At 35.1% G+C, this 21,687-nt stretch overlaps 1 protein-coding gene across 1 annotated transcript in view; it reads right to left on the bottom strand.

Annotated features, from left to right (window-relative positions):
* Window positions 1–106: 106 nt before the first annotated feature.
* Window positions 107–21,687, bottom strand: part of LOC104626130 (serine/threonine-protein kinase SMG1-like) — a gene marked incomplete at its 3' end in the record, with an annotated part of 41,012 nt that continues 19,431 nt past the window's right edge. The window contains exons 11-37 of the mRNA XM_010293969.1: window positions 20,176–20,349; window positions 18,919–19,143; window positions 18,207–18,308; window positions 17,509–17,778; window positions 16,843–16,973; window positions 15,945–16,106; window positions 15,413–15,531; window positions 14,572–14,659; window positions 14,387–14,488; window positions 13,786–13,926; window positions 13,273–13,472; window positions 12,798–12,994; window positions 11,909–12,076; window positions 10,917–11,071; window positions 9,674–9,819; window positions 8,799–9,000; window positions 6,915–7,024; window positions 6,383–6,530; window positions 5,800–5,959; window positions 5,003–5,123; window positions 4,073–4,321; window positions 3,480–3,764; window positions 2,333–2,477; window positions 1,908–2,046; window positions 1,374–1,604; window positions 1,098–1,275; window positions 107–268 (exon numbers count right to left, since the gene is read on the bottom strand). Of these exons, the coding sequence (XP_010292271.1) occupies window positions 107–268; window positions 1,098–1,275; window positions 1,374–1,604; window positions 1,908–2,046; window positions 2,333–2,477; window positions 3,480–3,764; window positions 4,073–4,321; window positions 5,003–5,123; window positions 5,800–5,959; window positions 6,383–6,530; window positions 6,915–7,024; window positions 8,799–9,000; window positions 9,674–9,819; window positions 10,917–11,071; window positions 11,909–12,076; window positions 12,798–12,994; window positions 13,273–13,472; window positions 13,786–13,926; window positions 14,387–14,488; window positions 14,572–14,659; window positions 15,413–15,531; window positions 15,945–16,106; window positions 16,843–16,973; window positions 17,509–17,778; window positions 18,207–18,308; window positions 18,919–19,143; window positions 20,176–20,349 (4,510 nt within the window). The remainder of the gene's footprint in view (window positions 269–1,097; window positions 1,276–1,373; window positions 1,605–1,907; window positions 2,047–2,332; window positions 2,478–3,479; window positions 3,765–4,072; window positions 4,322–5,002; window positions 5,124–5,799; window positions 5,960–6,382; window positions 6,531–6,914; window positions 7,025–8,798; window positions 9,001–9,673; window positions 9,820–10,916; window positions 11,072–11,908; window positions 12,077–12,797; window positions 12,995–13,272; window positions 13,473–13,785; window positions 13,927–14,386; window positions 14,489–14,571; window positions 14,660–15,412; window positions 15,532–15,944; window positions 16,107–16,842; window positions 16,974–17,508; window positions 17,779–18,206; window positions 18,309–18,918; window positions 19,144–20,175; window positions 20,350–21,687) is intronic.

Raw genomic sequence — 21,687 nt, 5'->3', positions numbered from 1 at the left:
GGGGGCGGGGGACGGGACGGAACCAAAACTCAGTATCATTTTATCTAGAAATAAAATATATTAGCTAAAGTATATTTGAACACTTTTTTTTTTTTTCCCTCCATACCTGAAGTCTGGGATTCACTGCTAAGTGAAATGGTACCCACTATTGCAGGGTATAGTATAAGGTGAGGAGAATCTTGAGCCACTCGACACAATAAATTGCAAATACTCTGACGAACATAAACTTCTGGGTGATTCAGGCGGGAGAAAAGCTGAGGAATAATACCTTCATAAACAGGAAAATAAAATGTGCCAATTCATTTCCATAAACTTCAGATTATGCAGAATTTTATTTTATTTTTAAAAGCATGCTGGTTTTGCATTAGGAGCACATAAACGTCGAGTTTCCCAATATAAACTTCTTGATTTAAATAACTGTCTGTATTTATTGTGGTACAGACAATAGCTTTTCTTCTACTATTCAAATACAGATAACATCAGATGCAATACATAAACCCTTTAGTCAAGCACTAGGAATTGAGTTTTGCACATTGTATCTGTTATACCATTTTTAAAAAATAAGAAGAGTCACATTAATAGTTCTTGAAGTTAGTATCACCAGATGTTTCAAAAGAAAGTACAATTTTGCAATAGTTTGTCTCCTCTTCTGCTGCCTTCCACACTAACCCAATAACTTTTTGTGGGGAAAGTCCCTGAGCAACAGAACCAGTAGTGTAGTGACAAACAATTAGTTCTGAGACATCTGGCTTTAGCCACACATCTTTCTCTGAACAGTATTTCGAACTGCAGCTAGGAAAAAAATCCATCCCATTTTTTTTAAAGTAGTTTTTGAAGTAATATATTATATTACATCTCCTTTCTCCTTCCAGTGTCTTATGGCAGGGAGGGATGGGATCAGAATCTGTGCTACTTTCTATTCTAAGATCAGAATGCATGGCAGAGGCTTGAACACCTTTGATGAAATTTAGTAAAAAACAGGCTCTTTCCATCATGCTTAAATAAAAATTTTATGAAAGTGCAATGAATACCATTCTGCTTGTATTTAGAGAAAATGTGTCATGATTAATTTTAACAACTAGGTAACATGTACTTACCTCTCCAAGGAGCAGTAGGCGTAGTTTCTAGCCCATGCTCTAAATACTGTCTAAGTTCTCCAGCATGTTTCACAAGCAATCTTAACAGTCTTAGGGTTGCCATCACAATAACATCATCTGTGCTTTGCTCAGAAGTATTTCTTAAGTGCAGCCTGGGATCATCTTCATCAAGTGGAACCTTGAAAGAAAGAAATACTCCTCTAAACTAAGTATATAGATCATATCAACATTTAGAGAAGTTTGTAACTGCATTTCCTCATCAACACAAACACTAACCTGCCCAGCATTGAGTTTGAGGAAAGTAAAATATGCACTGCAGGAGAGCTTATAGAGACTGAAGATTCTGTCTACAACTTTCCTCCACACTTTAATTAACCCTTCTGTTGCATTTTCATCAAGATCTGAAAGCCAGGGACAACTTGTTAATAATTGACGCCATATAACGTCCACCATATCATCTTCTTCGTTGTCTTCATTCTCAGCGATTTGTAGAGTCATATCTTCATCCTAAATGCAAATAAAGAGACAACAGATTTGATTAAGCCCTCCAACCATTTCTACAAGCAGTATTAGTTCCTAATCCAGTTCTTGTCTAGGCAACTCATGCAACTGTATTACTTGATCATATTACCATAGTCCACAGCTAAGTGATAGCATGTCCGTTCTAACGGATGGCTTCTTAGAGAACTCTTAAATTACCTGAATTTTAACTTCAGAACGTTTAAAAGAGTTAATACGAATCACAAGTAGAGAAAAAGTAAATTTCACACTGAAGTTGAACATTTTTTAAGCAAGAAAATTTACACTTACTTGAATCCCAGCTGGACGACACACTGCCTGCCCAAGAATCCCATAGATTTTCTCTTTATCTTCCTCTGCAACGTTGTCTGGAAGCAAGTTCTGAACCTCAGATTTTTCCCGGGGCAGCAGACGAACACCTTCTCCCTGACTGTAACATTTAATGAATTATTGATCCCCAATATATTAGTATTCGTAGAGCTACTGAACCCATTAACATTGTATATATAAAACTTCTTGAATGAAGAAATCTTCACCCTTTAACTCAAACTCCCTTCTTTTTAGAGAAGGCAAGTAATCAAGAGAATATTCACAATTCTCTCCTCACATATGACTTCTGACCACAAAGTACAATAATCACAAATGCAAAGCTAGGGTTTATCTTAATAAAGAAAACTAGTTGTGCCGTATAAATTGAGATGTTATGATGAATTTACCTGGCATTATCAACTACTTTCCGGCCCCATCTGTAAGCCCAGCTAGCAAGGGCTGCCCAAGACTTGGCTACTTCAGGTGCCTGTACTGAAGACAAGTGATACAGCTGTCCCAAGATGAAGTCAGGTTCTCCGACTCCAATATTTACTGTGACGGGAGAAACAGAGCAGTATTTATGATGTTAAAATCTACTTCTAATTTCCTCAACATGCAAAATAACAGCAAAATATTTTAAGTACATAATATTTTTTTTGTCAAGTTAGTTCCCAAAAGCATCAAGTTTTCTGAAATGCAATTATTTTTCAGTTCTGACACTGTCTGCAAAACAAAGACTTGTTTTTCATTTGCTAACAACCACTGTCTATACTCTACTATTGTTTTCTCTTTCACAGAAAGATGGTACTGAGGCAAGAAACTCATGATGTCCAAAAGGGCAAGGTGCTTCAGAAAGCAGATTTATGAAGTACCTAGGGCAGTGTGTTTGTGCATATATTTATTTTCTCCACCATCAAGTTAAAAAGCACCTACTACTTAACAGCCATTAACAACTCTAAAATACTTCTGACTCTGCAAAGGAGGAACTAAGTTATTTGTGAAATCCATGTTTAAGCAAAGGAAGAAATTTATCCTGCCATTTGAAGAAAAGTCTGCCGAAAACTGAGAATTAGGGTGCATTTTATACCCGCAACAGAGGTGTTCACATTAAGTGTAGATTAAAGATCATGAGAAAACCTAAGGTAACTGCTTTTCACACTTATCAGGGCCCTCAAAACGTTAAGTCTTGTCAATACCTAATCTGAGGGATCTCATTCAAACTAATAAATACAGGAGCTGAAAGCAGACAGAAGTATGACAAAATTTGATATCCTCATAAAATAAACACATTCCAGTTTCTTGTTCAGGCCACAATCACTTTAATGACAAAAATGTGAAAGAAATATGAAAGATCCATATTAAGGTGTTAGGTAACTATACACAATTAAAAAAAAGCAACCCACAATCGCAAACACACATTGTTTATATTTGTATTAGTAAAATAAATACCCGGGTGATGGAGCACTTAATCTTTATCGATATAACTGGTGCTATTCCTCAGTGGAATCATCAGTAACTAATTTAACAAAAAATGAATAAGAAGAACACCTCTACCTGTAGATTCACTTTCAATCCTAGGATATTCTTCTTCCAGTGTATTAACAGATGAGAGATCAATCAAATTATATATGTTTTTAGACAAGGTAGACAGACCAGTGTGGTTCTGCTGCTGTCGAGCTCTATACACTTGTTTCAACTGTCCTGAAATCTCTTTCCATTCTGCTTGAATCCATTTGGCCAGCGTGAGAATAGATTTAGCAACTGCATATTCAGCTTTGGCAGATTTGCAAAAAGATATGGCACAAGAGCTCAGCATTTCCATGGCATGTGTTGACTGACCTGCATATCATGAAAAGCGTATCTTCAGCAGAGTGTTAACTTTATTCAAAACACTTCTTCTGAAATTCAGCATATTCAGATACAGCTTGTAACAATATATTTTTACAAAAGAAAATTCTCTTTTGAAGTTAAAAATGACAAGGAAGAAAAGACTTGTGAAAACATTTTCAGACTGAGACAACAGTTAATACAATGAAATCAATTCCTAATAATACTGTCCTATTACAACTTGTTCAAGGTCAAGGGAATTAGCCTGGTTGCAAGGACTAGAAGCCCAAGTATCCACAATATAATTAGCAAATACTTACCTGCTGTGTATAACAATTTTGTCTTCTCAATATCAAGTTCAGGACCCCATTTTTCATCTATCTGACCTGGCGCAGACAATTTTTTGAAGTGTTGGACTAAGTCTTGTGCCGTGGTGGTTTTTCCTAGCTGAACTTCACTGCACTGGGCAAGCAGTCGTGTAGCTAGAGCAATATTTCCTCGCTTCCGTGCAAATTTTGCTGCTGTTAAACCCAGCTCCATTAGATGGCTTTTAATTGGGACCGTTGGTTCTGAAAAAGAAAGCAAGACATTCTAAACAAAATTATTAAACAAACAATAACTGCACCTGGGCTATATAGATATGCCCGATGCATTCTGTACATGGCCATCAGTAAAAAAATTGCTCAGCTCTTTCATATTTTTTTCCTAACACCTCCTCCAGAAATTCAGAGTACTCTGCCTAGAATACATATACCCTATCTGAAACAAAAAAAAAAACCCCAGAGATTATCTGCTGGGCAAGAGAGTATTTTTTTCACTATAAGCGTTCTTCTTAACTAAGAAATCTACTTGTCCCCTCATACAACTTCTTTTTCTCCCATTACCTCTTATCATACTGCACATTTAAATGGTTTTCATGACTGTTTTTAAAGACTCGTTATTGATAGCATTGAAGTGTTAAAAAGCAAAAGCATTTGAAGCATGAAGAAAGGAGAAAGTGAAGTGCAGTTAGAAGAGTGAGTATAGAACTCACTCAGCATTTCAGAATATTTTTTCTTCTTTTTAACACTGTCTACATTACAGTAGTAATTGACATCCCTAGTTGTAAAGCAAGGCACCCAAATAACGAAAACTTGGCTTTTAAAAAGTAATGCGTCTAAATAAAAAGACAGAGCTGCTGCTCTCAGCGGAAGATTTAAGTTCAAATTCTGCATTTACTTTTCATAACACTAAAATGAGAGCTTATATACCTTTAAGTTTTTCCATCAATTGATTCTGGTATACTGTGTACCTCAGTGCATGCATCCATGGCCTTACATCATGCTGTTTACAAGACCTCAAAGCATCATTGAAGAGAGGTATAAGACAGTCCTGAAACAGGCATAGAAGTTGCATAGTTATCATGAGAGACATCTTCACTGAAATGTATTTTCATTTATCGAAACCAAAGACCATTTTAGTGCAAAGTAAACATTTTTAATTGTATTAGTAGCCACTCTAACTACTAAAACACAAATATGTTTTATGCAACTCTAGAAAGACATGCTTGATTTTGAGAGGACAACAGTAAGAGTAGCTCAAAATCAAGCAGAATTTTTTTCTGAACAATGTGATTAGAAGTTAGAACTGCATCATTTGTGCTGGTTGAACTTTGACATTGAGTTTTTAATTGCTTTAAGCGATCAGGTTTTGATAAGTATTTTAGAGTTACTTTTGAAGTAAATTAAGTGTGTGTTGTAGGAATAAGTGTTACAACATAGAAATATATCAACACTTCTCTAAAAAGAAACTACCAATGAAACTTTAAAAATACAATAAGTAATTCAAAGAGATGGCATATTTATAGCTATAGAAAGAAGTCCAACTGAGATGTAAATTTAAAAAAAAAAACCTGTGGGTCAAGGCACATCAGAAAACTGAATGAGGTCTTTTTACAGTACAATTAACAACGCTCAAAATAATTAACATGTGTTCTATATTCAATACTTCATGACATGACGTGGAGAAAGACATTACTCCAATTTAAGTTTTAAACACACAGACCTACCTCTGATGTCAGCCTATTGGATACAGTGTTTTCCAAAGCAGAAGAACAATATAACTGAAGAGTGCTCAAGACCGGTAAAGACTGAGACACAGTGAGTGTGGAAAGTCTTAAAGGTCCAATAGCAATCCGTGATGTTTGCTTTAAGTACTTAATAACATTTCTGAAATAAAAGAATCAGAACAGTTATTTTTTGTTAGCTAGACTTTAAGGGCAAACAGTGATATTAAAATTACTGAAGAAAAAGTAAATTCAACATCTTGAAAGAGATGATGAGAAAATCTTGCAGTATCACACAAAATTTTACAGTATGATACTTTATTATTAAACTGACAAGGAGTACTTTATCAACTCAACGAACCACATAATGTCCAAGTTAAACATAGTCTTATTTTTCCTCAGTAACTATATTATATAACTATAAAGTATATTTTTCCTTATAACTCACAACAGCTAAAACTGGTAGCAAACTACTATAGAAGCTAAAGTACAAAGCAGGGTATGCTTTTCACAAAGTCACATTTAAAACTAGAACAGCTTTTCACAGTACATTACATTAATTTATTCATAGCACATTTCAACTTACTCAGATATTGACTGCCATTTTTGCTCCTGTTCTATGTGGTTTACAGCTGTTGCCAGACATACTGAACTTCTCAAAAGCTGTACTTCAACTGCTTTTTGAAGTTCTCTTGGATCAGGACTTAGCATATTAGGAAGGAGCTTCTTCATGTCTACATGGAGATTAAACAATTGAAACCAACTAGAATTGCTCAATTTTATCAAGTGTCACCATCTGAGAAAGCGTTTTTGAGAGCAAGGAAGTTTGAAAAAACCCTTTTAAAAACATATTTTTTAAAAATATATATGTACATATTCATATTAGAAATTGATGATAGACTACTTACAAACACACACATTAACTTCAGATAACAAACTTGTATCAATATTTAAAATGACTACTGCCAATCATTTTGAAGCTCAATTCATAAACGTTATGGTCAGTCCAATGAACACTGCAAACTGCATTCAGAAGTTTCAGTCTGTCATTTAGACACAGATACATGAAGAAATATTTACTTTTGTATATGAAGTAACATTAACTTATGTATTTGTACCTATTTTTTCTTTGGATCCCCCTGCAAGTAGGTTGATATTTTCTCCTGGTAATAATTCTAGTTGTTCAGTGCATTCAGTAAGTTTTCCAGATTCAAAGCTGCTCAAAGATCTGCAATTCAATGTTCATAGTTTTATTTTCACATTCCTTACTTCATTCCAGTTTTTCAGTATCTTATACAGCAAAAAAGACAGACTCAAGTCTAACTCAAAATCCTACAGAGCACTTCTGATTAATTCTAAACAAAAAAATCTCAATTTTCACATCGATCAATAAAAGGCAATAGTACTGCAATAGATAAGCTCAATATCAAAGAGAAAGGAAAAAACACTCCTCCAGCTATGAAGTTTTTCGTATTATCATCACACTATATATAATAGTCTGCTACCACAGGAAGAAAAAGGTTGAGTTTGGAAGAGTTTAAACACAAAGAAAATCCCAAACCTTTCCCCCGCAACCTCTATGCACAGAAAAGTAAGTTTTGGGGCAGAATTTGATGAGGCCATGGTTTCAACTCTTCAGTTTACATGAAACCAAAATTCCAGGAATACTGGAATATTGCGGAGGCCATAGATTATACAAATTTATATTGCTTAACATTCTGATGCAACAAATTTAGCTTTTTTCCCCAGTTGTTCTACATTAGGAAATAATTTGGCATTATAAACTTTTACAGGACTACACAAAAAAGGCACTGAAAGTTTAAGAGGCTTGATGGCTCAGAATACGGAAGACTTAAAGGTTCAATATTCTTGTTACTATCCAGTGAAGAAGGAATTATCTAAATATCTGCATTAGAAAAGAAAAAAGTACTCAGCATGTGAAAAATCCCCTTTCTGCTGAATTATTTCGATCATCCTTACTACAGAGCCTCTTCTCAGCCTGCTCAGGAGCAGAAGAGTCGAAGTGCTGTGCATCCTCAGGAGCTCTTTACAGGATTTTTCTCATGATACAGTATCATACTTCCAGCAATTATCTGGATGAAAACTAACTCAAACCAGCTAAAATGACCAGACCTCTGCAATAGTACAGCAAGCACTTGCTATATTTATCAGAATTACAGTGGGTTTATTTACAAAAACATCAACATTGAGAAATGACACATTTTTCACACCCAGGACAAGCATTCACACTCCTAATGGCTTAACTGCACAACACTGAGTTACTGCACCAAGAAAAAGGATCGCGCCTTTCTCTGACAGTAGTCGTCATCTTTTCAGACCTGCAGGATTTTATTTCAAAGGTTCTTTCTATGCTTTTATTTTCAAGTCAAGGAATTTCAGCCAAAAGGATTTTACGACGTTTGCCGCAATTGTACAGGGATGGAAAGTAATCAAGTTGTCAAATGAAACAGAAAGGACTCAAACCTTGAAGGACTATTTTGACATCATAAATATTTTTTCATGAACCAGACAAATATCAAGGGTTAGGAGATAAACACAAACTACAATTTGAAATTCCATTTAAAAAACAAAACAAAAAAATGTATGCAGCCCAGATCATCTCCTTAATACACTTTCTACATTAGATTAATGAATTAAAATATTTTTAAGAACTGTAACGCTAACAGGCATTTTATACTTTACTATTAAGTTGCGCAAAAGGACGCATCTTCTGCTAATAGAAATTTGGTATCTTCTACTTTCAATGAAAAGATGTTTTTCTTGAATACTAAGAAACCTCAGCAGTCAGAAAGCTATACCATTACTATTTAGAATCATGCTACCTCTTTCCTTATCTGTATGGCTAGTAAACATCATGGCCAAGTTTCCCCCCTCCCAAGAACACAACTTCCTTCTTATCACACCTCTATTTCAATGACATCCAGTTTCTAAAATCCATAAAAACTCTAAGCTACAGTTGAATAAATTAATTATATCCTTACTTTATGTAGTTAAAATCTGCCTTCAGATTGATTGAGGTATTGCTATTGCTTTTCTTCAAGTCATGGACCATATTTTGCCACTCCTGAACAGCGGACCAGTCAGCAATGGAAATGTAACATTCACATGCTTTGTTACCCAAGTAGTTTATAACCTCAGGTGAAGAGTCACTTGGCTTAGTCAGAACAGTTTTTCTAGTTTCTCCTGTTAAACAAAGAAATAGTAATATACTTAAATATATATTTACGCTTATATATTTTTAAATAGAAATTATGTTTGAGTAACAGAATTGCAGTGTCTTTTGTCAAAAGCCCCACTTAATTAAAAAAAAATTCAAATAGTTACACAACATTTACAGTATTCTTCCACTTATGCTTTTTTGGTAGAAAAACATTCAAAGGCCGTTTTGGAACAATTTAGTCTGTATCTGTAAAGAAGCATCAAAACAGCAAAACGTAGGAACTAAATTAGGAACAAAGAAGGTTCCTTTTCAAAGATGAAACGGAATACTGAAACAAAGTCTCAGTAGTTAAAAAACTTTGAACAACTAATGCATTTATGTACAATTATGTCATAAATACTAAGCCTTAAGTTATGTTGACCTAAAATAATTTAGAACCAAGTTAGTAAATTACAAAATAGTTTACCTATTATTTTTAGTTTCATTCGGCTAGACCTCACTACTGCAAACCCTCATACCTACACGTAATACTGGTTTCAACAGCATTAAGCAGTTCAGTTTAACTGCAGACAGAAACAGGTTTTCAGATTTAAGAATTAGACACCATCATTGCCATGGCTATATCACTGAATGTTGTAATTTTATGTTCATTGAGTTACAAAATTGTGTTTCTCTTAAAAAGAAAACAATACTGACCATTCAAGGAATGCTTTGGGCTGGCATTATTCACGCTGTTTGAATTGGCCAACTTCAGAACAGTTTTGTCAAAGCCTGTTATGCAGCAATCCACTCCTGTCATGGAGCACAGGTGCTCCTGGTATTCCGCAGTTGCTTTTTCAAACCTTAAATGGTTTAATATTTTAGTCAGCATTTTACAGAACCAGTTTTCTGTTTTGGTAAATAGACTATATTTTAAACATTTCTTTACCAAAATACTCAAAAAGTTCAACATGTCACCTTCAGCAAAAGAAAGGGATTAACCTAGAATACAAGTTTACCAGCTGAATTTCCAGGTTATAGCATAGCATAAAAGCTTCTCCATTCAGGTTTTAATGCCAACTTCAAACCAAGTACAGATCGAAGAAGATAAACGAGTTTTATATTTGACTGTCGTATTTTTTTACCTGAATGAGTAAAGCTGAGTACTGATTAACTACGTATCATTTAATAGAGGATTGTAAAATTGGGTCTGGGGCAACAATTCACACCTTGAACTTGACATTTCTGAGAAACTTCTCGCATATTACAAAGCTGCACATTATTTTACAGAATATTACAAAAATGGGAAAAAGATAGTTATAAAACCTTATTTTTTTTGCTTTGTTTGGGGATTTTTACATAGTAGGTAAATAATGAAAGGTGTCCCTTTTTTATTTCATACAGAAGAAAGGATGCATTCCTTTAAGGAGATGAAAACACCAAAATGAAGGCATACCCTATCTGGAACATTGACCCATTTATTTGTATCTGCAGCCAAAGATTCTACTTCAATAGACGTAGAAGCCACTTTTTCAAAGCTGAACTAAAACTGCAAAGCATCTCTCTCGGAGTCCCTCTCTTGGCAAACTGTGGCAGGTAATCAGATCACGCCGTTGGTCAGAAACTTCATTAGAAAATATTTAAATTAATAATATTTTGCAATGGAAAATTAAATACAATATGAAAATAGTATTGATGTGTACAAAAAACTAAGAAAAAAACAGCTTAGGAACACCATTTATATTCAAAACCTGGTAATTTAGTTAAAACTAGAAGTTAAAATATCTAAAAATGCTAGATGTATTAGGTATCCCTGAAAGACGCAAGGACTTTAATTGACATGGAAATTAGATCAGTAGCCTTGATTCACGCCACAATTTAAAAGATTCAGAAGCAGAACTATGCACAAGAAGGAAAAAATGTCCAACTTTATAACATCCAGTTATCTGCGAAAACTTACCGCCCTTCTGCTTGTTGAGCTACAGAATTGATCCAGGCGAGACTCTTCCCAACTACAGCAGAAGACCAGACAGCGATACCCTGAATAGCTTCAGGACAGTGAAGCTCACAGAGTGCTTCTACCAGCATCATAATTGTCACTTCCAATTCATTTCCCTAAAAGCAAACCAAAAGCTTTATTTAAGAAAACTCATACAAAGTAAGAGCTATATACATGGTTAAATACTTGGAAATGGCAAAGTAGTATTTCATTATATGCACCTACAAGTGAAGTGCTCTGCATATCCATCCATTACACTGCTTTTGGAAAAGTCAGGAACCTAAGGGAAAAGTATATGCTGTGAACCCACAGCCTGAATGTCAATAGTCAGTAATCACTATATGATGGTCTATACCTATGTAAGTACAGGAATTCATAAAAAAGCAGAAAATAATAAATATTGATCAAACCTCCTTTGTTAAAATATTTAAGCAAATCAAATCATGTACTGAAGAAACTATTCAACCTCTTAAAGAAAGCTTAACCACTTTAGCCACTCATCCCACCCCCGCACTTATCTGCTAGTTACTTACAGAGGAAGGATGCCTTCATAATACATCCCTCTCTCGCTCATACCCATAGGTAAGCAAAGACACTACACTACCACAAGCTTGGGAAGGCCTCAAACTAATACATCAGAAGTTTCATAAGGTTTAAGCAGAATCTTCTACTTAAAAAGAAATTGCTCAATTCAAACTGTGAACAAACTATAGCATTCATTTATGTATATTATTTGACCACATGTATACAGTACATCCTAATCTCCAACTTGCAGTATTACTTCACCACAAAACTCTGTCAACACAGCAGTATGAGTTTAAAATGTGGCTTTAAATAACACAATCTTCTACAGACCAGTTGGTTTAATAATGACTGATTACCTTAGCTTAGTTCTTTTAGAATATCATGAGAATATTGTTGCAATAGTTTACAGGGTTTGAAAAAGAGAGTACCTGAGAGATAGTATTATTCGTTTTCATTTCTGTGAGTAAATCAAAACCATGCCTGACTGTCACAGCAGGCTGGCCAGCCAGCAACCCAACTCTCATGATGGAAAGCCTAATCCGCGTTAGCCAATCTTGGCATGTCTGACGATTAGTGTAAAAGAATGTCCTGATAACCTTTAAAGATAGAAAAGAGATTTACAATACCATTCTTCTGTATGAATCAAAATAGTTACATTAACTACTTAGTATTTAAAACACTCCAAGTCAGGACAGGTTTCTTTTCTGCAGTGGAGTTTTCAATTGAGAGATGAAGAAAATGGTAAAATACTGCATCTTTAATTTAATTAATGCAGATGGTCTGAAATTATGCACAGTATGCAACTGTCCAGGCATAATTGCAAGCTAAAAAAATCTTGACATGAACCGACTATAAATTATATATTACTGTCATGTCAAAACGTGGTAATTAAAGAGCTTATTTCAACAGTGAAGAATGTTTCGCAGACAAAAGGGGTATGTTGCAGACAAAAGGGTATGTTGTTTATAAATAATTATTATATTCCACAAAAAGCAATTTAAAGCCTCAAATAATTATGTTACTTCATAACAAGACTGCTGACCATCTATAAATAAGTGACTGCTACAAATTAGAGGTACTACAGGCTTGCTTGATTTGTATCACTATACAAGCTGGTACTCCAGAAATAAATCCTGTTTTCACATGTTCTCTAGGAATAAGCCAAAGTCAAAGCCAGACAAATTAACAGTCTCAAAACTTTGTCTCAGTTCTTCTGAAGTTCCACAGTTAAGACCTGAACAACCCTGACGCCACTGTTCATTCAACAGACTGTTTCAAGTAACACTGACAAGTAAGTTTCAAGTAAGACAGACAAACCTTGGGCGGAGAGGTAAGGGCATTGGCACATCCTTCATAAGCATTGTACATCAATTTTTCCAAGTTCTCCAGATACTGTAGAAGGAGAACAAGCCTAAGCTGGTTGCTACTGTGTCCTTCATCATTGTCTGCAGTAGTCCACTGGCTAACATCTTGGTCAGGGTTTAATGTATGGGCTGCAAGACTCCTAATAATACCTACACATTTTAACAAAAGATGGGGGGAAAAAGTTACCAGACAGTATTTAAATGTGTCAAGGGATAGCAGTGCTAAAGCAAAATCTCTCAGAAGGTAATAGTAATTATGCAACTGTTCTTCTGCCATTGCATTTCTTGATGTATCAGACAAAAACACACTAAAATATTTAATAGGTGAAAAATAAAGCCATTTTCCTTCTTGCGTTGGACATTAAGTTCTCAGCTGCACAATCTTACCAAAAAAATCCCATGAAAATAAACTACGTCTTTTACATTACCTTCAATTGTTTGAAATGTATCTTGGGCTCTACCCAGAGGAGTTCGTAACTTCGAAAGAACAGTGAACTGAGCTGCTTCCCAAACAGCCCACTGCCAAAGAACAGCATCAGTCTTCAATAGATTACGAGGGATAGTTGGTTGATCTCTCTTATCTAGTCTTTGACAGCTATAGAATAATCTTTCTAACCAATTATCCTTCCTGAAAGAAAACGTCAGTACGTTAACACAAGTTCACGTGGTAACAAGTTTATCAGCACACATTTCATCTCCCTACTGCTCTCAAACAAACCTCTCAGGTTTATTTCCTAGCAGCAATGTACATAGGCAAATATGCAAAAAAGTGTGTATTTGAAGATATTTATAAATACCTAAAGAGAAGTGCAAAAAAAAAATTATTGAAGGTACACCGATGTAATTTGTAAAGATAGTTACAAATTTAAACTAAATAAAGCTTGGAATTGTTTACTAGAAATTCAACACCCATGGATTTCAGTTTTAAAATAAGTTCTTACCCGGTTCGGTGAGAGTTTCCATACAAAATAAAACTAATGACATCAGAGAAATCCTGCGGGTGGAATGTATTACTTGGAGCTTTGCTCATATGACTTCTTATAGCCAACGAAATTTCTTGTATTTCTGTGTGGGTACGGTTACTGCAGGAACAGGGCAGGAAAAACAATCCATGCTATAATGTACTTGGATAAATCAAAGTTGTGCAAAAAAGTTATACACACACACACACACATATATATATATGCAATGACTGGAAATAAGTATACTCTTTGGTATTAAGACAGAGTGCTTTAAGGGTTCAGGTCTTTGAGACAAATTGCAGGACAGTTCTGGATAGCTGAAGTTCTGGATAACACGGACCTTACAAGTATTCATATTTGCTGCAAGTACTGCAGTTTATTAAATTTGCTGTTAATTACTTTTTGTACTACCTATGGTTCTTAAACCTGTAACAAAGTAGAACAGATAGCTAGACACTGTGTGTTTTTTGATTTTAAATTAAAGCAGTGTGATGACATTTGACCAGCATTATTTTTCAGATAAATGTCATTGAAGAAAGAAACTAAACCATTCTCTACATTGAAGTTAATCTGAACTTACCTCAACACGACATCTAAAGGAATTGACTTCAGAAGTTTTCCAAAAGTTTGTCTTACACGAGCACCGCTATGTACTAGTTGAACACGACACACATCAACACATCTGCATCACCGAAAAGGAAAAAAGGTGATAACATTTCCATTAACAGCATAATTCAAATAATACACAGAATTCTGTGCAAGTACCTTTGTAAAAGGTCATCTGGGAGAGAGGAAGACAAGGCGTGGAGGCTACTACATGCTTGAAGACAAATGTTCACGTCTTCCAGAAGGGCTGAATTAAGGAGTTGAAAGAAAAACAAAGTTATTCTCGCTAGAATTAGATAACTTATGCATTACTGTAGTTGTGGTAGAACATCTAAAGACATTTTTACAGCATAGGCATAGCTGGTAGAAGGAGACACAGGCTTCATGCAATACTTGTCTTTTGATTTCATTGACTGGTTTTACTATATTAAGTAAATGCTTAGTAACAGTCACTTATGCTACATGTTATTTATGGGCCTTTTCTGGCAGCTGACAGATTAATCTTCCTATGGTCTCCATACATTGGCATTATACACAATATAAGTCAATTAAAAAAAAAATAAGGTAAAGTTAGTAACTGCTGGTCTTGGGAAGTTACTGCTTTTGCTAGTATGTTACTAAAAGCATCTGTTCCCATATTTCTATTTCCAGGTTTTGAAATCCGAAACAATATAGCACATTATGGAATTGTTCCACTGATAAAACAAAACACAATTTTACAAGTAAGATTTGGCTCAGCACTGACATTTTTGGTAGATCAATTTCACAGTCACAAATTATTGTTTTAAGAAAACTAATTGCTTGCAAAAGTAATAGGTAGGGACCCATTCAAGAAAAATTATAGAAGAGTAAGTTTTTGCACAATACAAACTGGAAGCATCCCTAAGAGTAAATGAAACAAGTACAGTTACAGCTATGAGCAGTAAGTGACCTTGTCATATATGTACTTAAGTATGCCATGTAAAAGACAGTTAACAAGTAAAAATATGTGATATCTTACTGTTTGCTAAAAGTCCTTTACAAAACTTATGAAAACACGGGAGAGAAAATAACGGTGCATATGTTTCTGACTTTTTCATCAGAACAGCCACTTCCAAAGCCCATGTCATAAGTAGTTTCCTTCAAAAAACGAAAGTATTAGTCACTACTCTATACAGTTACAGAAAGATATCTTTCAATATAACTTAACTACTTCCCATTACAAATGAGTGTTATGCCATAATTCATTTTTTAAACAAAAGGTTTCGTAAGATGTCCCCAGCTTTCACAGCATTTTGGTAATACAGGATTGTAACAGGGTTCTTTCAGTGAGAAAAAACTTCTTTTCAGTAAAGTTTGATAGCTCTGCTTTTACTGTACAGATCTTATGATGGTTTCAATTTTTCTAGTTTTCATGCATAAAAATGAATAGCTACTTTTTCCTCATATATATCATTACTAATGTTTAAAAAACATTAACTGTCTGGTTTCTGAATTAAGGCATTCTACTGGGGAAAAAAAAGTCTCCTGATGAATAAGAAAATGTTCATTACCTGGTATCTTGAGTAAGGTTATCCTTCTTAAGCAGTAGCCCCAAAAGGTTTAGTATGATTGAGAAATGTTTTTTTGTTGCTGTGGTTACAGTACTTATAACTGCTCCATCAAACAGAGAGGGAGAGGAAGAACTGAGGCTACTGGATATGAAATGGTCGTGCCTGAAAAGGCAAGGAAAAACATAAAATACAAAACCACTTCAAGATTAGGGATACTTCCTTAATGTATACAGGAAGGGGGAAAAACAAGAACAACAAAAAAAACCCCAAAACAAACAGAAACAAACCAACCAAAAAACCCAGCAGCAAAAGTTAGTGTGGTTACTGTGTGGGTGTATGTCAAAACCCAAGTATTTTGATCCCTGGCCTAAAAGAACAAAGCTACAATTTTACACCAGTCCATGCAGCCCAGTAACCTGGTTTCAACTGTGTCTAGAATCAAATGCTTAGTGAAAAACGACCAAAACCAAGAAATGTACAGAGTAACAGTTAAACTAGTATATTCCCTTACTTTGACAACATTTTGTAGTGATGAGGTTCAAAATGTGTTTAGATCTGTTGTTTACATTTCATTACCTCTCCTAGATCTCACAGTAAGCAAAACAGTAAATAATCTTTCCTTATTTACTTTCAGTAGAGTTCTCCCTCAGTTATCTCTATTCAAACACAAGACTTCTAATCTGCCTTTGAATAAAATGCCAAATTTTAAGCCAGGATATGCTTTCTTGGCTGAGATACAGACTCCCTGTAATTAATGAAAGTAAAAACTGATTAGGGAAGTTTGGGCAAAAGCTTAATCGTAACAGCCTATTTAAATTCATCCCTCCAACAATATATTCTGTTCAGATCAGTCCATCCTACTGCTCTTAAAATACTGATGAATTGTTAATCTTCATACCTGGAACAGTGTGAATATAATGTATAGAGTACTGCATACTGGACAGCAGGAAAATGAACTGCTATGTCACCATGAACAATCATCAGATTTTTACTCAGTAGTGCAAACACAGTCGGCGAAAGGGCCCACATCTATAAAACAATTGCAACATAAGCGAAGAAAGATCATAAAGTGTAGTTTCCATACCATTAATTATTGTGTTTTGCTTCTTCCCAAGGGCAATAATTTAACTCCTAATTTTCTGACCTTCTTTCCCCTTTTTAAACAACCTGTTAAAAGGCAGTTTATGTTTTTAGTTGGAAAGATCTGGAACAAGTGTTTATGGCTGCTATACTACCAGAGAGCACGCTAAAGCTGCTTTTATCTGTCTTGATCTTCAAAAAGAATGACTGTGATGATCTTAGAATCAGTCCATGAATAAGCCTGGTAAGATGCTCTTCCCTAGAAACTGCTTTTCATTATGCAGCAACCAGAGATACAATCCACCCATTCTATTTCCCCTAAGTTTTAATACTGGAAGGTTTTCTATAACATAAGTTAGGAAACAAATATGATCATTTTAATTATACATATGTGCACTACTGGTAAAATACATTATGGCATATTTTAAGTAAAAAGTGCTCTTACACTTATTGCACAAACTTTATCTGTAGAGTTTTTACTCACCCCAATTAATGAGTTTTTAGCATTTCCAATAGTACTTAGAGCACTGAGGTCAAATATAACAACAAACTTTGCATTATCCACATTGAATATACGCTTCTTGAAAGAGTCATGCTGGATTTCACAACAGGCCTCAGGAAGATGTAAACTATAGAGAAGGCTATTTAGAGCACAGGTCATTTCTCCTAGAATCAACCTGTATGCAGTCTCCAAAACAGGAATGTTCTTCAGGCTCAATACGGCTTGGTATACAGCATGGGCTGCTGCAACAACCTTGAGAATATAAAATAATTACAGTAATTGATTAGCATGAAATCATAAAATATGTTAGTCACGAAGGTAGAATTTAAAATTACGCTCAGTCTGATACACATACCTATCTTCAGTTTTCTGTAATTAAGTTGTACTTACTGACAGAATCTATTAATTACTTTCTGGATCATCCACATAACAAGCTGAGTATGAAAGCCACATCAACTACGGACTTCTCTATCTGGTACGATGGCGAACTTACCAATTCCTTATCAAATCTAAATCCCAAAACCAAGAACGAGTAATATCTGCCTTTTCAGGAGTTTCATAGATATGCAGTTAGATTAAAAACAGATTTAAAATGAACAAAGTTTTACAGCTTAATAAATATATTCTAGAAAATACATGAAAGCTCTTGTAATACACCTGTAGAAGTCACTTACTCTTACCTCCTTCTCCTTATGATAACGAAGAACAAGTAGTTTAGACTCTGGTATAAATAACTTCTCTACAAATGATGATGGTAGTTTTGTATTTATTTGTTCAACAATCTGGAGATAAAAACCATAATTATAAATATCTTTAATTACCTGAATTAATTTCTATTAGAAAAGATTATTAAAGACTAATTAAAATACTGTTTTTCTAGCTTCTATACACTATATGTAGAAAAAACAACTTCCCAGAAATGCAAGTATTTTCTATTTGCTTTCCCAAATTCACATTCAGAGAATTAGTTACTTTCAGGCTTTAATAGCACAGCCGAGAAAGTTGCCTGATTAATTTAGCTCGATGGGTTTAAGAGTTTGTGGCCTACACATTAAAAGCTATGTTTTGAACTGCAGAGGCCAGAGAATGGCACTGCCCAACAGTCAAGCCAGACATGGAGAGAAAAAAAAAAACCAAAAAACAGAACACCCACAAAGCCCCAACACTCAGGCTAAAACAAAATGCCACTACTGACAAGCCAAATGCATACACAAGCCAGCAGCATAAGCTTTACACAGAATAGAATACAAGCATTTACAAGGGGAATTTCTTGCTTGTGCTCAGAAAGAGAAGAGTTTTAAATATTTATCTAATATACACACAAAAAAGCAAGGCTGCTTAGAAAATAATATTTTCCAATGCAAAAACTGCAATAATAAAAGTTGTACAAACCAGCGTCAACAAATTCAGGACTGAAATGATATAATCAGTGCCACAACTCTGACAACTGTCCATTTGATCTAATCCATATGTGATGACCATGTCACAGTGTATGGTCATACTTGGATCTAGGCTGCCAAGTAAAACACCAACACACTCATTGGCAGCTGTAAGTACGGCTTCAGAAAAGAATACTTGGTTTGCTGCAGTCACACATCTCATTACTCTGTACAGAACCTGGAAAAATAAACACATATCTAAATTAAACTCCATTAAAGAGAGACAAGGACTGTACGCTATTTAATTATATTCACATCCATTTGATATCCTGTCCCGTCACCTACTCTGCAGCTTGGTAAATTCTGTCAATAGAATATTCTGAATAAAGGACATCATGGCATTATACTTCAGAAGTATATGAAAAAGCAAACCTTCTATTGCCTGCTTTCCTACTCGGTTAAAGACCTGCAAAGACCTAGAAAACCTAAATTCATTATTCAGAATTCTGTTCAGTTCCAACCGATGTCAACAGAACTCCTCTTGTAAAAGACAGACTAGTTTTCTTGAGCTTCTGTCACAAGAATCCTCTACAGATTAAGACACAACTTACATAACTCTCGTGGCTTTAATTGGGAAATCCATACACTTATTTATCTGAGAAGTTTTGTCCCTCACAGAACTCTGCAAGGATATAAATTCCAGTTGTACAGCTCATGCAGCAACAAGATTATGACAAGATTTTTTAAATAATTCGCACACTCTACAGTTCCTGCTATAGAAGTATAGCAGGTAATTAGCACATTATGTAATATTCATTCCAAGTTTACACCATCCTATACTATAGAACAAGCGGACTTTGCTATCTGATTTGATAGATACAATTTCCACATAGATAAAAACCTGCATTTTATAAAGTCAAGCTCATAATTTGAATTCAGTTTTTATATATAGCATCACGGCAATCTGAATAAATGGTAACATTATGGTTACAGAGACAGATAACACAAGCATAAACCTAGCTGCATGAGGTTAAATGCCTTAAAAACTTAGTTTCTGCTATATATGACTCCCATGTGCTATCACAATCTATACCTTAATACTTAAGAAAAATCTTGTAGTATATTTCAAGAAAACACATTTGCTCAAAGCTGAGCACATACATATCCATGTAAAATTCACAAAATCCAAATAAATTCAAGAGTGAGTACCATCATTATATGGTAATAAATCATGTCAGCAATGAAGAAAAACAAAAACTTGCATTCTTACATCAGTTACATATGCTTCCGTAATTGGTGGTCCTCTAATTGGGCTGAAGCGTTCCCCAATACTCCTCACAACAGTACTGAAAACCCGAAGAAGTGCAGCCAGTTTAGGTAGTGATACTGAAGGAGGAGGAATATCTTCATCTACTGATTCCCCAGAAGCCACATGGCTGAGGTCCTACAGCACAGAAGTTTTATATATCAGTACACACCATTAACAGTTAGAAGACATGCATAAAAGATCAAAATAGGAGATGGAAAATACTTCATCTATCTATTCTCCAGACATATTACAGATACTACCCAATTATAGGTATATTGGTACAATATCTCTAACTTCACATAGATACAAAGATGGGCTATAGGCACATAATGACGATGAGCAAGTCACAGAGCAGTAATGAGACGCTGCTCATTAGTTTAGCCACTGAAACAGAGTACTCAAGCTGTATCTTGTAAATTAAAACACAGGCTTACGATGTTCCTGGCCCCTGGAACATGATCACCCATATTGCTGCACTTTTACAACAGTTGTCTGCATATTTTTACCACTCTCTCAAACAATCCCGCCCACAAATTGGAGTCGGGATGTTCAAGTGGCCATTCCCATCCCACTGTTTATGCACAGCTACCTTGATCTGCAGACCACAAGTTTACTAGCTGGCTACTTCACACCAGCTGGCATCAGTGCCTGGGGAATATTCCCAAAAGTGCTGATTTCATCAGTATAGATACAGCCTTGGTCTACCCCACTGTGAGATAAAAAACATACTAGCTGGAACCACCTCCGCCATGACTTAAGTTAACACATGTTATCTTAAAACTCTTCTGTGACTAAGAATACGCATGTTGTCCAGTTCAGCAGATAAGTTGATAAGCAGCGACTTACTGCACTGACTAATCACCTTCAACCGTGTGCCCTACAGCCACAGCAGAGCAGGTTTCTGTGGATTTGACACTGCCAAAGAGCTCTGTGAATCCTAACTCTTCGAGCTGTACCACGGGAAGCTTTGGTGTACATATAAGTACACTAACAAAAAAAATTATTTATTTTGCTTTGAGTGAAACAGATTATGCTCGAAATACAATTTCACCTATAGGATCTGCATCTTAATATGTAACACATAGCATAATCTAGTTATAAGCACATATACATATGAGCACATATATCTTACTAAAAAGGCAACACCCCCCCCCCCAAAACCAAACCCTTCCTTTAATGACAGTGCCAGATAAACTCTACACCCTGTTAATTAAGCAAAGGTTACAAAGCCAAAAGAAAGTATGTTAAATGAATATACTTTAGGTTTTTATCAGTTCCTGCTGCATTAATTCATGCACAATATAATCCCTTACTTTATTTAAAAAAAAAACAAAACAGATTTACCATTAATCTACAGAAGCATTAAGAATCCCTCTCCCCCCAGTAGTCACTACTTCTGAAAAACTCTGAATTTGGACAATTAGAGAAAATACCAAGGAAAAACCATGAAACATCTTCACTGTGGTTTTTCAA

Source organism: Phaethon lepturus, unplaced genomic scaffold (assembly GCF_000687285.1).
Source record: "Phaethon lepturus isolate BGI_N335 unplaced genomic scaffold, ASM68728v1 scaffold13309, whole genome shotgun sequence".
Classification (NCBI taxonomy): Eukaryota; Metazoa; Chordata; class Aves; order Phaethontiformes; family Phaethontidae; genus Phaethon; species Phaethon lepturus.
The sequence above is the reverse complement of the archived record's forward strand: the minus strand, read 5'-3'. Positions and strand labels throughout refer to the sequence as shown.